We start from the raw sequence: 17,601 nt of genomic DNA, 5'->3' as shown, positions 1-17,601 counted from the left end.
CCCTAGGTATTTCTAGCACAGACATGTGACATACAATAGCTCAGAGCCCAGTGGCACCAGAACCTCATTTGGCCTGGAAGAGCCTGTTCTTTCATTAACCCCATGTAATTACCTCTAGGGGATGCAGAGATTTTTTTTTGGGTGGGGGGCAGAGGTCTTGGGATGCATCCACCAGAGGAGTCGGCAACTGAGGCTGCCATGGGTGTTCAAAGTTGGTCATTAGGAGGTACCCCGGGGCAAACACTAAAAACTAAGTGCCAGACCATAAGCTGGTGTAAAACGACACAGTTGTGTTGACTTCAGAGTACGTAGGGATATTGTTGCTCACCAAGTATCTGGCCTTAAGAAAGAAAGAAAGAAAGAAAGATGTCGGGTCATTCATCCTAATAGAAGCTGATAGAAGCTAATAGAAGCTGATGATCGCGTACAGAAAATCTTAGCAACATTGAACTCCAAACTTCAATCTGTAGAGGGAAAGAAGTGCTCCTTAACCATTAAAAGTTCCACTCTTGTAATTAAGGAGTAAGAACGTGCAGACAGGTTTGGAACTTCTCTCTCATCTTTGGTTTCAATTCACACACAAAGAATATGGATTTAAAATGTGTAATGGGCCAGTTTCTCAGCTGGTGAAAATCATTTTTGGACAGAGGAAAGATTGAACAAGAAATTTACATTTCATCACAGGGACCATTCAAGCCTCATGTCCATCAAGATTCAGCAAGGATGTTTCTAGCACAAGAATTTGAATTATAAAGAGGGGGAGGAAAACATTTGCCCCCATTCCTCCTCCCATCTCTTTGCTCATGACATCAATGAATATCTGAAGGACACTGAAAGAAGGGGAGAATGTTCTAGACTGAAAAGATACCCAGGCTGTGAAATTTACTGCAGCATGTGGTGAGAGAAATGCCTTCGCTTTGAATTCTGCTAGCTCGTTAAGTTAGCCATTAGTTTACATTTTGTCTTTCCCTTCCTTTGTAACCAATTCTGACTTTTATGTTTCATTACATGTAGCCACTTAAAACCTTTCCTTTCTTACTGTGGTCAATAAACTTGTTCTCTAGTTTTATCCAACTGATATGTTTGGGTTAAAGTGTATGGGAAAAAACATTTGGAACAACAAGGCTTATGCCTATAATTTCCTTTTGATGAAATGACGAACTTTAGATGAACTTCTGTCATCCAGTAGTGTGTTGGGCAGTATAAAAAACACATTTCTGGGGGAAGGCCTGGGACTGAGAGTCTGGGGGAGTTCTGCTGCAGTGTAATTCATGAGTGGCTAGCTAGTAGCACTCAACACTATGTACCTGGGAGCAAATGACATGCTGGAGACTGTGTATTTACTGACCAGGAGTCGCTGTTTTCACAGTAGAGCAGTGTAAGAGGCACCCCAGGTTGGAGAACAGAGGAGATACAGCTGTTTAGCAGTCCAGATGGTGCCCTAAGTAATGTCACACTAACCAAACCCTCCCCATCTCTCCAGGCCTTCCCACCTCCAAACACGCCTGGAACAAAGAAACAAATCAAACCATCAAACAACTCCAAAAATATCAATTTAAAAAAAGAGAAACAAAAAAACAAAAGAACAAAAGTGTCGATACCGTGATCAGAGTATTTATCCTGAAAAACAAGAAGAGCCCGAGACTCCACTAGAGACTTTGTTATTGCTACTCATTTTATGTGCCGGTTCTTAGATAGATAGACAGATAGATAGATAGATAGATAGATAGATAGATAGATAGATAGATAGATAGATAGATTCTGGATCTCATTTACATTGGTTTAAACCTGAAGTCAGTCTTATTTTTCTTGAGTTATGTTTGTCTGGTTTATTACATGTGCAAATACCCAATTCTGCATAAAGATGTTGCATGGTATATTCACATGGAGGCGATAATGTCATCAGCTGATTATATTTATAAGGAAAGTCAGAATGAAATTGCTATCAATGGAGAAATATGGACATTTTATTCTTGCTGAATAACCTCCAACCTATCAGTTTACTCAATGAACCTTTCACCTCCCTGTTTCTCATGCTGTAGATGATGGGATTCATCATTGGAGGCACCACAGAATAAAGAACACCCACTATGAGATCCAGCCATGATGCTGAGCTGGAGGTTGGTTTCAGGTACGCAACAGTCCCAGTGAAAATAGACAAGGAGACCACAGTAAGGTGAGGAAGGCAGGTGGCGAAGGTTTTACGCCGGCCCCGCTCAGAGGGGATTCTTAGCACTGCTTTGAAGATCTGAATATATGACACAATTATGAAAACAAAGCAGCTTAAGGCTAAGCATGCACTGAAGACAATAGCCCCAGTTTCACTGTGGTCTGAGTCAGAGCAGGCGAGCTTGAGGAGCTGGGGGATTTCACAGAAGAACTGATCCACCACGTTGCCGCCACAGAAAGATATCACAAATGTGCTCCCAGTGTGCAGGGCAGAGTAAAGAATGCCACTGATCCAGGCACTGGCTGCCATTTGGACACAAGCTCTCCTGTTCATCACTCTCTCGTAGTGCAGTGGTTGGCAGATGGCGATGTGTCGGTCGTATGCCATGACAGTCAATAATGCATAATCCGCTGAAATAAAGACGATAAGGAGAAAGACTTGTGTGACGCATCCAGAATAAGAAATGTACCTGGTGTTCATGAGGGAATTGGCCATAGATTTGGGGATGGTGACAGAGATGGAGCTGAGATCTAGGATGGACAGGTTCACCAGGAAGAAGTACATGGGGGTGTGAAGATGGTGGTCAAGGGCTATGGCTGTGATGATGAGAAGATTCCCTATCAGGGCCACCAGGTAAATCACCAGGAACACCACAAAGTGTAAAATCTGCAGCTCCCGAACATCAGAGAATCCCAGGAGAAGGAACTCAGAAACAGCGGTTTGATTGGACATTTTCTTCCTCAGTACGTTGTGTGATGCCTGTGGAGGGAATGAGAAAGGTTATGGTCAGGATTAGAATGACAGAGAGAATGGCCCTGATTCCCCTTTCCCTAATATCTCATTGTATGAATGTCAAAGGTGCCCAGCACTCAACACTTACAATGACTTGGTGATGCTAGCGCTCCTCACCTCTGACAATCACTCAATCGTGTTATCACAGTTGTGTAAATTGGATCAGCTCCTTTAAAGTAAACAGAGCTTCATCACTTTACCCAATCTGAGGAATAGGCCCATGGTGTGGCTTGATAAATGCAGTATGAAGGATGGAACAAAGTAAATCCAAAATCCAATTCCGGCCAAGTTGGATCCCTATTGCTACAAATAGAAGGCTTACCTCTTGAGTATTAAACTAAAATGCTACAACACCAATGCCACCTGATACCCACTTTCCCCGGAAATATGACATGGACTGACCCAGCATTCTGTGGGAGTAGACCTTCCATATTGATTTTACCCCAACACCACACAGCTGTCTGCTACCTGGGTACACACTGATTTATGGCACCCAATCCCAGCTGCACCCCCACTCCATATTGCAAACAAGGAATACAGACCATACTTATAGGATGGGGGGCACTATCCTGGGAAGCAGTGACTGAAAAAAAATTGGGGGTCATGATAGATAATCAGCTAAACATGAACTCCCAGTGTGATCAATGGCTAGTGAGATCTGGGGTGCATGAACAGGGGAATCTTGAATATGAGTAGAGAGGTTATTTTACCTGTGTATTTGGGACTGGTGTGACCATTGCTGGAATATGCTGTCCAGTCCTGGAGCCAGCCAAGGCAGAGGCACAGTGTAACATGGCAGTCATGCCCTTGCCTCTTGTCTCGCTAGGCGGTGAGCTTTGTGTTGTGTCTCTGAGATGTGCAGCACACAATGTTCTTCCTGCCTTTGTGCACACAATCACGATGACTGTATGTCTAATTTGTATGCACAAATTTGTGTGTCCTAAAAAAATGGAACCTGGGAAGTTTCACTGTGTTTGTGTTACTATCTGGAAGAGCTGTGGTGTGTGCTATGTTTGGCAAACTGCCATGTCTCCAGCAGGCTCAGAATCTAATCTGATATGGAGACTTTTATATGCCTGTTACTGAAACCCTCAGAGTGCCGAACTATATCTTATTTGAAATCTTTAATGATCCAGTGGGGTGGAGACCAACACAAGCCTGGGAGGGTGTTATTGCATGTCCACAAACGAGTAGAGAACGAAGAGCTAATGACTGTGTTTAGTACAGAAATCAGGCTTTGCTCTCATATATCTGTGAGGGATCACAATGTTTTCGTCACCTGTTCCATTCTACAACAAGCACTAATTGAGGGCTTGCATCAAAGTGGGAGAGATTGCTGATTTTAAATGCTGAACTTGGACACAGAAAAGATTGGCATGTTGTGTGTCAACAGGCAGCACTCAAGGAATATCTGAGATCCGTATATTTTGGGGGCTCTTCTTCCAAGAGATTCCAAATACTAGGAATAACCCGGTCTACTTTAGGAGACTTACCTACTGCTGACAATAGTTGTCAGCAATTGGTTCTCCGGAACAGCCTATTGACAACAGTTTAACTGCTAGTGCAGACAGGATAAGAGAATTATCAGCTGGGTTTCAGCAAGCATGATTGAGACTGATTAAGTGAGAAGAGTAAGGAGAGAAGAACTTTAGTAAGTATAGGTAGGTAGGTACTTCACGTGTAGTTGTTGATTTTTACCATGCATTTTTTAGTTTATTCTGATTTTAATTTCTCAGCCTCCTTCTCCTGAGAGTGTCTCACTAGTGTAATAGCTAATGAACTCTGATGCACATAAAGCAGTAACATTCAGACCCAGGGTAATATAATGAGTGCCTCTATGTAGAATCAATCTGTATAATGTGTTCCTGGTCTCTAATCCCATCTATGTTAGGAAATAGACCCAGTACCGACCATGGTTGTCAGCAACTGGTCTCATGTATCTACAGTATGTACAAAGGATTATCTGCTTGAGTGAAGGGATAAACAGTTTTCATTTGTATTTCTGCTTTTCCTTCTGACCTGTGCAAGCAGAAGTTCTCCCAATTTCTTCAACAGTTGCTCCTGTAGTGCAGTACTGGAATTCCCAGAAACTCTTTTTAGGGCACAATCTACATTGCAGCTGGAGGTATAATTCGCAGCTTGGGTGGACATACACATGCTAGCAGTATAGCTGCATTGGTACAGGAGAGCCACCTGAGTAAAATCCCCTCTAGGACCTCCTAATTAAGTAATTGCAAGCTAGCCCATGGCACCGCCCAGGATACACTGCTATTTTTAGTGCACTAGCTCAATCCAAATTAGTGCATGGATATCTACCCAAGATGGAAATTACAAATTACAGTCCTGGAAGGGATTTTTGCATGCACCCTGAAAAATGTCCCAATCAACGTTAGAAGCCATAGTTCATTTGTCTGACATGTCTTGTCTCTGCTAAGATGGTTCCTGTAGCTCTGTCCCATAACTGAGACACGTCACATCAGGTGTCCCTTGCTTCAATGAATTAGTATGTCCTGAAATGCTGATTTACAAACAGTGAGAAGCAAGCAGCATAGGGAGAATTGTAGGAGAATTCATAACAGCTGCGTCAGAAAATGGAGATAAAGCTCCTATTAATCTGTAGGCATGATCCTACTAATGATCTGCTCTTAGAATTTCCACTAACTGCATGCGAATCCCATACATGGAAAAACTGTGGGATTGAATCCTCAGTTAGCAAATTAGACTTCCCACATACAGAGGTACTTAAATGATTGCAGGTAACTCCCACTACTGAGAGGTAGTTATGGCCCAGGGGAAAAAAATAAATTTCTACCAGTATAATTGCTAAAATAGCAAAGTAGGTATGAAAGAGCCTAGAAATTTTGGTGATTTGACTGAAAGATTTTCATTCTGAGTCAGAGGCAAGGACATTATCAAATTGCTCTCTCTCTCCCTCTCTCTCTGACATTGCAGTTCTGTGAATGACATCTTGCATCAGAGTTACATCATATTAAATATAACGCCACATTATGAGTCATTGTTATAAATCATGACACAGGCTACATTAGAAGGCTTTTGCAATCCAAGGGCACATCAAGGTGGATTTTTATTTGATGTTTCTCTTTGCAGACACACATAGGTGTGCTAACTTAGTAATTCTATCATGCATTGCAGGGCCGGCTCAGGCTTTTTTGCCACCCCAAGCAGCGAAGGGGGAAAAAAAAAAAAGCCGTGATCAATGGCACTTCGGCGGTAGCTCAACCTCACCGCTTCATTCCTCGGTGGCAATTGGGTGGCGGGTCCTTTGCTCCGAGGGGGACTAAGGGACCCACCACTGAATGCTGCCAAAGACCTGGACGTGCCACCCCTGCCCCGTCCCATTGGCCGCCCCAAACACCTGCTTTGTTCGCTGGTGCCTGGAACCGGCCCTGATGCATTGGTAGTATGCCAATTCTTTTTGGGCTCTTGAGTTTAAATATGCATTGTAGAAGAGGTTCAAAGTGAACATAACAGAGGGTTACTGTAACTATCAAGCAAGACTATGAGAAATTATAAGGGGTGCATCCCAAATTGATCAAGTAACTCTGAGAATTAATCTACAGTAATATTTACTGTCCTATTTTGGGGGGAAGAGGAAGTTGAGATGAAACAGTGGTGCTTAGAAATGAAAGACTTCAGGATTCCCACAAAACTATCGTGTGATGCCTAACATGATATTCTAGTCCCCTTTCCTGTCCATGTCTCTTTTATTGCCTAGCAAAGAGTTTAACTTTAGAAATAGGTTTTGATTCCTCAGACATGCTGCCCTGTAACTTTCGCCACCCTCTTCTGGTGCTAGTATCAGCGCTTGAATCACCAGACCCCCCATAGTGAGGTGAAGGAAGTTAACTGCCAATCTCCAGTTGACAGCAGTTCTCAATTCAATCTGAACATGTTTTAATTCAGTCCATGCATGTTGATGAACATGGTAACATGAACATGAAATGATAGTGTAGGCTCTTGGGGGTGGGGACTATTTTTTTAATATAGCACCCAGCACACTATTGACACTTAAAATAACAGTAAACTATAGCTTGAAAAAATAATGCTGTGAAATTAAAGGCCATGTAGATATTTTAAAATTTCAAATCGATGCATGAGCTTTAAAGGCACTAACAACACTGCCGGGAGCCAGACAAAACGCAGCCAGGCATTGTAAGAGCTACCAAGAGTTCGACCACTGTACCCATTTGATCAAGACCAACATCTTGATCAAATGGGAGCAGCTGCACCTGAGGGAGGATACCTCCACTGCTGTCCTTCTAAGGGGGTCCAGCCAGAGGAGGGCAGTTTGAAAGTACAGTCTGGGTGCCATAGCAGCCCCACATGTGGAGACTAGGGTGACCAGACAGCAAGTGTGAAAAATCGGGACAGAGGGTGGGAGGTAACAGGAGCCTATATAAGAAAAAGACCCAAAAATCAGGACTGTCCCTATAAAATCGGGACATCTGGTCACCCTAGTGGAGACTGTCAAGGATTTATGCTGGCTGGCTCCAGGCCCGCTGGAAGAACACATTTGTGGATTGTCTTGCCCAGCTACAACCTCTTGTCTCGTCAGTTTTTCTGTGCTGAGGGACCTACTTCTTGGGCTCTGCCAGCTTGTGTAACACTGACAGACGCCAGTCATCAGAGGAACTGAACCTAGGACCTCTGAAGCTCAGTGTATGCACGAACTAAAAGCCACGTGGCTCTTAGCCACGGCTGTAGCAGACTCATCAATCTCGAGATTGTCTGGGTGCCCCTAGAGTGGAACAGAGCAGCATCATACCAAAAAACCAAAACCCTAATCTTTTACATTTGCTACCCTTGGATACCAACCATCCCTTTGCATTTGCATTATGGAAAAGTCACTCTTCCATAATAACTGTTTTCCAAACATGCTTTGTATTTACATGAGATAAACAAGTAAAGAAATTAAAATCATTGCACTGTCATGCTACCCCATGTTGCTGTCAGCCCAGGAAAATTGAGTAGGATTCAAATGTTAGTCTGTTTCTCCCTGAGGTCGATGTCATTAGGGAAGAAGAGCCTTTGTATATTTTATTGATCAGCACTGTATAGAAAAAAAGAAAGCGAAAAATACCCAGTGGGACACAGAAGAATTCTGAAGAGCAAAGTTGAGAGGAACGTAGTGAAACAGTTTTTTTTAGACTATCCTATGTCTGATTTCCCTGTGATAATGATAAATACCACATTGGACTACTATGTCTAAATCAGAGGTTCTCAACCTTTTTCTTTCTGAGCTCCTCCCCCCACCCCCAACATGCTATAAAAACGCTTCAGCCCACCTGTGCCACAATAACTGGTTTTCTGCATATAAAAGCCAGGGTGGCATTAGGGGGTAGCAAGCAGGGCAATTGCCTGGAGCCCTATGCCACAGGGACCTCCACGAAGTTACATTGCTCAGGATTCAGCTTCAGCCCCAGGTAGCGGGGCTCAGGGACCTGGGCTTCGACTTTCTGCCCTGGGCCCCAGCAAGTCTAATTCTGGCCCCTGCTCAAGGCCCTCAGGGGCCCTTGGCCCCTCGTTGGGAACCACTGCTCTAAATGTTTTTTTTTCACCTCTGTTGATATCAAAGAAACAAACAGAGGAAGAAAATACACTTTACAGGACCCATTAATGTGAGTTATTGTTTTAAAGAATAGTTTTGAAAAAAGAATAGAACTCTGCAGAAACAATATCACTTTTGAAGAATATGGACAGTAAGTGACACAGATTCTCCCATTCTTCTTAAATACATGCATGGAATGCCCTCCCTGACTTAATACACAAGACATGACCCTCTCCTTCAAATCAGAGGAACTGTCATACATGATCAGATCAGGGATCTATCTAGTCCAATGTCCTGTCAGTGACCACAGTTAGCACCAGGAAAAAACCCTGCATTAGTCAGTTGGGGGATAACCCTTCCCCCCCAAAGGTATGAGTCCTTCTAGCCCTGCTCAATTCTGAAAAGTGATTATAAAAATAGGATTCCATGTATATGTCTCAAAGATTCTGTATCGAACTTGCTCAGTCCTTGATTTTTTTCCCCTGACAACCCTGCAAACATAATTTTGGACCCCAAGGTCAAACTAGATTCCTAAATTCTCAGGTGCCTTCACCAAGATGCACCCTGCCATATTATGCCCACAGTTACTTCTATCTCAGCAACCCCTGTAGTTGATAACTGAGCAAATCTATAGAATCCGAGGCACAATAAACATAGAATGCTCCATATTTGAGTCCCTTTTCAGAGTTGAACCATATATTAAGATTCTTACTTCCACTTATCAGAGGGGTAGCCGTGTTAGTCTGGATCTGTAAAAGCAACAAAGAATCCTGTGGCACCTTATAGACTAGCAGACGTTTTGCAGCATGAGCTTTCGTGGGTGAATACCCACTTCTTCGGATGCAAGAATACCCACTTCTTCGGAATACCCACTTCTTGCATCCGAAGAAGTGGGTATTCACCCACGAAAGCTCATGCTGCAAAACGTCTGTTAGTCTATAAGGTGCCACAGGATTCTTTGTTGCTTTTACTTCCACTTGCCTTCTTTCTCCCAGTTTTATCATGTTTGATAACACAGTGGTCTCCTGGATAGCTTCCTTTTAGATATCATCTGAACAGACCTCAGCTGCCGCCCATTGTCCACCAAAATGTAGATTGAAACTAACAAATTCAGCTTGTTTAGGACCTTTGAAATGAATGATTTTAGTCACCTGGCTCAAGGTTGGATTTCAAACATACTCCAAAGGTGAATGGTCAGTGACTAAGCTTGCAATCTAAAGGCAAACATTTTAAATCACCATTTCTTCTGTCAGTTGGCACTGGACTCATAACAAAAGTATTTCATGATTATGCATTCAAGCCTTTTTACCAATACAACTACATGAGTTCCTGTATCAGGAAATGCATTGCAAATTACTTATCCCCATTACTTTATTGGCAATCAAGATTTTAAAATTAAGTTGCAAATAAAACATCTCTGCACTTACAAGTAGTTTTAGAAAAGAAAATTTGAATTTTGTTTATATCAAACCAGTGGTTACTGTTGTTCTTAGTGAATATCAAAGACCAGCGACCCCGAAGGCTGGCACCAGTTTCATTTAAATGTCAGAATCTACAGACTGCAAATGCTAATCCAAATATTTTTACAGAGAAAATGGAATTGTGTTTGAAAACATAACTATCATTGTTGTTGCTAAACTGCAACCATTTGTTTTTTAAAAAATAACCATAGGAAGACCCATTATCTAGATTAGGTTAGATCAGTGCAGTGCCAAGTAAGTGTAATCACATAGGAAATATAAAAATAGAGAAATAAAAAGGTACTTGGAAAAACAGCTTTTGAAAAAAAAATCTAAATTTTCCAGCTTTTTATTAATTTTAATAGGGAAAAGCAACTATCTGATTATTTATTTCATCTGATTTCTGTGCTGCATTAGGAGCACCTGTTCTTCCATTGGCTAAAAGTGTTGTCAACAGCAGTCACTGGAAGGTAACCAAACCATAGAACGATTCAATACATAGTTACATGTATTATAAAACAACCAGAAGTATGATGTCCTGGGTGAAATGGAACAATGACACTAGGAAAGTTTTATTTCGGATTGTCGCTTGTTCTCATCCAAGCGAAGTTGTGATGCTTTGTGGAGATGATAGATTGCAATATGAGGTTAAACGGCCCTGTTGCCCTAAAGTACTGGCTTCTTCATGAAGTAACATTGAAACTGATTGGAGAAAGAGCTGCTGTCATGAAATTAGAGGTGTCTGGGGTGTGGGGTGAATATTATATTATCTAGTCCATCTCCCTGTTGATATAGGATTGTCCCCTACCGTGCATTACCTTCATCTCCAAAGAGATAATGGATGGCATGTTCATGCCAAAAATGAAGGAAAAGATGATGGATGTAAAGGCTGTAGAAAAGAAAATAGCAGATTAGGTGAACTCCCCTAACCTGGAGGCAACTTTCATTAACTTGCAAGGAAGACAACGGTAGTGATTTTCTGGAATTAGACCTGACATCACCATAACAACTTATTACCATTTGATCTATCTTCCTTGCTGCATGTTCACAGATAGATCATCTATAAAATAGCTGACTGGTGTTGTACTCTGCAAGATGTTAGAAAAGCAAAGACACTTTTTAGTGCACACTTCGACCTACGGGCTCAGTACTGCAGTCCATGTACAGGCAAAAATCCAGTGGGCCCCAAAAGAGGAATCTTTAGCCTACATTTTGCTTTCAGACTTACTTCTTCTATTAGTAGTATGTGAAGTTACCATTATAAGGCAGGATAGTTGTGCTTTTTCACTCACAGTTACTGAGTGTATAGTACATGTTTCTGTATGTTATTTATGAAGTGCTTTGAGGGTACTTCTGGATAAAATGTGCTGTACTATAAACTAATTTACAGTGATGAGTTTGAGAATAGAATGAATGAAAGTTCTGTCTTATTCAGGTTTAATTACAACCTTACTCTCTTGGGAATGGAATACTCCTGTGTCATTGACACTTGTCACTGACATTTGTCACTGCAGTCTTTGTTGCAGGGAATGATTCATTCCTCATTATTGTGGCAAAGACTATAATGGAAGCAAGAAATAATACAACTTGAATTCATTCTTGTCGCAGCGAATGTCTACGAAGTGATGTGTTAGATTGTTGACTCATTTCCACTGAACTCCATCTTCCTTGCAACTTTCTCCATTGGGAATCAAGTACTTTCAGTTAAGAGATGCTGGTGTTCTACATAGAAGAATCATGAGTGACCCAACTAGATCTCTTTAACAAATGCTTAAGTTATCAAGAAAAAGGCTTCCAAAGAGTGATAGAAACCAAAACAACAGTCTCACCAGTTTCCAGACAGCTCATCAGAAAACATCTTTTTTGTGCTATTTTAGACAGTTGACAAGAAGGTGTGAGTAACAGTAGGGAGAAATTAGAATTGGAGAAATTAAGTTTAGGTTTTATAATGACCCAACCATTCCCAGTCTTTATTCAGGCCTAATCTGATGGTATCCAGGATCTACAACCTATCCTGAAGGACAATCCCTCACTTTCACCAACCTTGGGCGACAGGCCAGTCCTTGCTTACAGACAGCCCCCCAATCTGAAGCAAATACTCGCCAGCAACCACACACCACACACACCAACCCAGGAACCAAATACTACAAACCCCGGTGCCAACTATGTCCACATATCTATTCAAGGGACACCACCATAGGACCTAATCACATCAGCCACACCATCTAGGGCTCATTCACCTGCACAGCTACCAATGTGATATATGCCATCATGTGCCAGCAATGCCCCTCTGCCATGTACATTGGCCAAACCGAACAGTCTCTACGCAAAAGGATAAATGGACACAAATCTGACATCAGGAATCATAACATTAAAAAAACAGTAGGAGAACACTTTAATCTCTCTTGTCACTCAATAACAGACCTCAAAGTGGCAACTCTTCAACAAAAAAACTTCAAAAACAGACTCCAACATGAAGCTGCAGAACTGGATTAATTTGCAAACTGGATACCATCAGATTAGGCCTGAATAAAGACTGGGAGTGGTTGGGTCATTACAAAACCTACACTTAATTTCCCCAATTCTAATTTCTCCCTACTGTTACTCTCACCTTCTTGTCAACTGTCTGTAATGGGCCACTCTCTTACCACTTCAAAAGTTACTTTTCCTCCCTTGGTATCCTGCTGTTAATTGATTTATCTCGTTAGACTGACTTGGTAAAGCAACCCCATCCTTTCATGTATTTATACCTGCTCCTGTATTTTTCACTTCATACATCTGATGAAGTGGGTTCTAGCCCATGAAAGCTTATGCCCAAATAAATGTGTTAGTCTCTAAGGTGCCACAAGGACTCCTCGTTTTTTTTGCTGATACAGACTAACACGGCTACCACTGAAACCTCTCACCATTTCTAACCAATATAACTCATACAAGCTCATGTAAGTACATGCATGCATTGAGAAAATTAACCCCCCGGTTACTGGATAAATAAAACAGTGAAAAGCATATATATCCCCAAAAATGCAGTTGGTGTATTTTTTCTCATTATAATTCAAACTTTTCAGGTGATTTCACACTACTTCTATCCAAATCTCTCAGTTAGGAAGCACTGTCTCTAACAGTGTCTTGATATAGGCAAAACCGACAGACTGTCAAGCCTCTGCTTTGCCCATAAAGGGAAATAAATCCTCTGAATCCGGAAAAGGCACAGTATTTGTTCACATTTCATTCACAGAGATAGTATTTTTAAGCTTCGGAGTCTAATAACATTTTATACTTCACAGTAAATTATTGATGTATTTATCTCTTAACATCACTTTTACAGTCAGAAGATATGTCCCTGAACCAATTACTTTTTAAATGACACTTTTATTCCATTTTCTCCTGTCTCCTCCCCTGCAGTCTCCAAGAGTATTCTTTAGGAAAGAATACCCAGTCAGGCTTAAGTCTTGTTGGTTTACTGATCTTTACAAAGTTGACATGAATTCTATGTCATGGGTTCAAAGCATATTTCCAAAGATATCAGGATCTAGGAACAGGCACGTTATGGGCCTGTTGTGACACATCACATTGTATACTCACCAACTCGCTATCTTGATACAAATTTGGCTTTTAAAAAAATAATTCCAGTGACAGCTTTAGCTTTTTTTACTATTCTAGTGTGGCCTTCATGCAATTCTTCCAACAATGAGACTTGCAAGGATTTCATTGCCATCGCACAGAAACCCAACAATATGGAGTCACTCTATTGTGAGTTCATCTTTCCACACTGTGTATGCTCACCATACAAAACATTCACATCACCCTCTGAAATATGCAGTTTTAATTAATTTAATATAAGAACTGGCTCTTTGTTGCTGCTGCGTTCTTCTTGCAGAAATAGGAACTTCTTCAAAAAAAATCTAAAAATTGGACTTGGCTTTAAAGGATTTGCCACCTCTGATTGCAACTGGGATAATACATCAGCACTTCCATGTTTTCAGATAGATTATACTTATCAGAGATAAGATCCTACCATCAGAGCCTATCTCAGCAGCTGCTAGGTTACAAAGATTAGCATACTCCTCTTCAGGCCAAGAATTTTAACAAGCAGCTTCTGGCCTGCTGTCAATGAAAATTTCCTCCTATGCAGAAGTACCTGGAATTTCCTGATTCCAAGAATAAGACCCAGAGATTCTTTTTCAAAACAAAGGTTTGTTTAATGGTTTGGTTTTGCTTACAGAATCTTTAATTAATTTGTCTTGTTCCCAACAGGCATTTTATGTGGTATGATGGCATCTATACCTACAAGTGGGATACCACATGCTAAAAGTTCTAATCTGGGATTCAAATGTACTGACACCTTGGTACATATTAATAAATTCTTGGTGTGCTCAAATGTCCTATTACCTTCTTCAGTCCGAACCCAGTTACTATTCTTTATTAACAATCGTCTCTCTATTTACTACTGTAGACGTGTTAGATAGCAAAGTTCCCAAATAAAATGAATGGCCCCTCTTTATAGTAAGGTTCAATTCAGAAATCGCTTATAAGGGGTTAATAAATAATCTTTTAGTAAAGGGTTAATCAGTTAGAGTTTAGCTGGACAATAGATTGCAATCATGGCTTATAACTACCTATTACATCTTGTAGTGGTGTGCTTATACCTATCTATAATACATATCACTCATGTCTGTAATATGCTTACAACATCTATTAATCATTTATTAGCCCTGTATAAACCATCTACAAAAGGAAACTTAATATAAAGTGTCACCCAATTAACCAGGGATCTGACTACTGTGGCATGCCTAGGCATAGTTACTGGGTATTTTGGAAACTGCTCCACCGCTTTTTCTGGAAGAGGTTTTAATCCTTCTACTTGCATCATTTATCTTAAGTCTCCTGACTAGAAAAAAGGCACATTTCTCCTTTAAAAAAAAAACAAAACAAAAAAACAACCCTGTAATCCAAACCTTTTGGGTTCTTTTAATATGCATTCCAAACTCCTCAAATAAATTTCCATATTGTCACCTTCATTAGTATGCCATCCAAATGGTTGATCACTTCACTTAAACACTTTCATACTGGATCATTTATATGCCATAATATAGCCAATGTGCTAGCCACTCCAGGGAAAAGCCATATAGAAATAGCCTCATAAGAATATTGATTATCAGATATTTAAGGGCTCTTGATTGTGCTTCACCTACTAGTATGCTTAAGGGAAATCTAATTTCATTAATACTGCCCCCTTCTAGCAGTGGAAAAAGATGCTGTTTTTAGCACTGGAAATGGATCCACATCTACTTCATAGTTTCTGAAAATGTGGACACTGACATCTTTCTGTATGCCCACAATGGACCAAACTCTAAAGGAGTTTGGTCCATTGTGTGCTTTGCAGGTTCCAAAAATGTCAGGACACCTTGGCTAACCAGTTCTCCTAAAGATTTTGCAACAGTCTCTGCTTTTGGCATATGGCACTGCTCTGGTCTTGATAAATCTGGCATCTCCTGTGCAGCCACATGTGACTTAGCATTTTACTAAAGCCATTACAGGAGAAAACACTTCAATATAATTTTAATCCAACCTTTCTAGAATATTAGGTATTTTATATACCTTGGATCAGTTTAGGTGTTAAGTGCTTTTAACCATTTATGACCCAATGATGATAAATCTGAATATGTTGTTAAAAAGAAGTCCAGAATATGTTTCTACTCAGATCATTTTCCTAAAACCTCAAATCTTTTGTGCACAAGTTTTCAGTACGTCATTATTGAAAACACAGATGATTGTTCTGGCATTAATTCCCAGTTTAGCTATGTAGTCATGTAAAAGTACATGTACCTATTACTCTGTACTCATTAGTAGAGTGCCAGGAAATATTAGCTACACAGTCATTTAACAGTACTAGTACCTGTTACTCTGTGCTGATTAGTAGAATGCTCGGAAATATAACGGGCATTTCACCTTCAGCTCTATGTCTGGCAATATGGGTCTTATCTTTCCCTGGCTGTGCAAAGACTGCTGCTTCACAAGCTCTTACACAGCACATACTCTTCAGGTTAGCCCTTTAAAGAGCATGTCACTCTCTCATGTTTCCACGACAGGCATCTAAGAAACTTTTGCCATTGTTTTCCCAAGATAATATGCTGTTTTTTACTGAATGGGTTTTAAACTGCTTGCTTCCAGATTTCTGTGCACTCCTTTTCATTAAATCAAACCTCTCTAGCCCATCTGAATGGCCTAGGCTAGTGCCAAGTCCTTTCTATGTATGGGTTGCAGTAAGCATTCTCAGAGCTCATGGCTTCGCAGAGAGCAGGGTTCTGGTCTCCATTGTGCTGGTCCCAGGATATTAGAGAGATAGGGTAGGTGAGCCTTTCTTCAGGTCATCTGTGTAAGCTTGAAAGCTCGTCACTCTCACCAACCAATAAAAGATATTGCCTCACTCACATTGTCACTAAAGGCTACTTAGAGAAACTTACATTCATTGGGCTAAACTGTCTGCTGGTTTAAACTGGTGCAACTCCACTGAAGTCAAGTGCCTCTCATGTGTATTGCTTCAAACATCTTTATTTAGGCCAGCTGTAAAAGTGGGTTTATAATGCTTACCCACCTTTGCATGGCTCTTTGAGAGCATGGGTATTTGTCTTGTCAGTTATTGAACTTGTTAGAACTTTCTCGCACTGTTTACCAATGTTTGGAGTAATAGGCATGCATATGTAATACCTTAGCTTTAGGTATTGTGTCGCGCACACAGACCACAGTATCTGGCCCACATATCGGGTAAGAGTCAGGTACATCAACAGTTCTTTGGCTCAAGTTGTGGAGGCTTCTGCTGAAGGCCCCAGGTTCCATTCCTGCTAACACCCCATGATGGGAGGAGCATTAAACATATCTAACTCATGTAGATGCACAGTGAATGAATATATCTTCTCAGGAATGCACAGCATGAGGCAAGACTGCACAGGATCCTTTGTCTAATACGTGTTGTAGGTTATGTGTGGTGTAAACACCCATCTCTTTAGGTATGTGGAAAATGACGTTCCAGAAGGACATAGCCAAACAGTTATTAGATTGTCAATAACTTGCAAAAACATTAATAACGTGACAAGCACCTATAAATCCTTTAAAATCTGGAGACTCTTCTATTTATTTAATTTTTAATGGCCAAAAATCCATATTGCCATGCCTAGGATAGATGCACAAATCCATATTTAGACACCTAAATAAGAGACTTGAATTTCAGGGGTGCTGGATACCTATAACTCTCAATGAAATTTAATGGAAGTTGAGTCACGTTAAGCACCTAACTCTGAAAATCTTACCAGCTCTTTAAGAGGCCTAACTTTAGGTGCCAATTTTGAAAATGTTGGCCTATGATGTTCTTTTTCCTTTATGTAGGCAAATGAACAATGTCAAAACACAAAGTCACTGACCCACACACTCACCTACACAGGGAAATTCCAAACACAAGTACAAAGAAAAACATATTTCAACATAACCAGGATCAAGATAACAGAAATTATACAGAAAAAGCCTCTACCATCCAAGGGACAGAGTTAAGGTTGTTGTGATGTGATGTAATGTAATGTGCATTTCTTTATCTTGATCACAATAATATGTTTGTG

The 17,601-nt window shown here is 40.8% G+C and overlaps 3 protein-coding genes across 6 annotated transcripts in view; all 3 read right to left on the bottom strand.

Moving 5' to 3' along the window:
- Positions 1 to 17,601, bottom strand: part of LOC120379924 (maestro heat-like repeat-containing protein family member 2A) — a 270,114-nt gene that overhangs the window by 168,757 nt on the left and 83,756 nt on the right. The gene's annotated exons all lie outside the window — the stretch shown is intronic.
- The window catches only part of LOC120380267 (maestro heat-like repeat-containing protein family member 2B), a 132,100-nt gene that overhangs the window by 64,785 nt on the left and 49,714 nt on the right, over positions 1 to 17,601 (bottom strand). The gene's annotated exons all lie outside the window — the stretch shown is intronic.
- Positions 1,670 to 5,105, bottom strand: LOC120380263 (olfactory receptor 14A16-like). Of its 4 annotated transcripts, none has more exons than XM_039497811.1 (3): positions 4,982 to 5,013; positions 3,051 to 3,131; positions 1,670 to 2,929 (listed from the first exon to the last, which is right to left on the bottom strand). In XM_039497811.1, exon 3 carries the CDS (start codon positions 2,900 to 2,902, stop codon positions 1,946 to 1,948), a length of 957 nt encoding a protein of 318 aa, XP_039353745.1. In that variant the 5' UTR covers positions 2,903 to 2,929; positions 3,051 to 3,131; positions 4,982 to 5,013; the 3' UTR covers positions 1,670 to 1,945. The 4 variants fall into 4 exon arrangements, with proteins under 4 accessions (XP_039353745.1, XP_039353746.1, XP_039353747.1 ...); XM_039497812.1 differs by lacking the exon at positions 4,982 to 5,013 and adding an exon at positions 3,673 to 4,106; XM_039497813.1 differs by lacking the exon at positions 3,051 to 3,131 and having other exon boundaries at positions 4,982 to 5,105.

This window comes from Mauremys reevesii, linkage group 13 (assembly GCF_016161935.1).
Source record: "Mauremys reevesii isolate NIE-2019 linkage group 13, ASM1616193v1, whole genome shotgun sequence".
NCBI lineage: Eukaryota > Metazoa > Chordata > Testudines > Geoemydidae > Mauremys > Mauremys reevesii.
The sequence above is the reverse complement of the archived record's forward strand: the minus strand, read 5'-3'. Positions and strand labels throughout refer to the sequence as shown.

Excerpts from the sequence above, each read along its gene's own strand:
- LOC120380263 (XM_039497810.1), bottom strand. The coding sequence starts at position 3,765 with ATGACTGCCATGTTACACTGTGCCTCTGCCTTGGCTGGCTCCAGGACT. Across the intron at positions 2,930-3,672 it reads CACCAGTCCCAAATACACAG|GCATCACACAACGTACTGAG; the intron begins GTAAAATAACCT and ends TTCCCTCCACAG.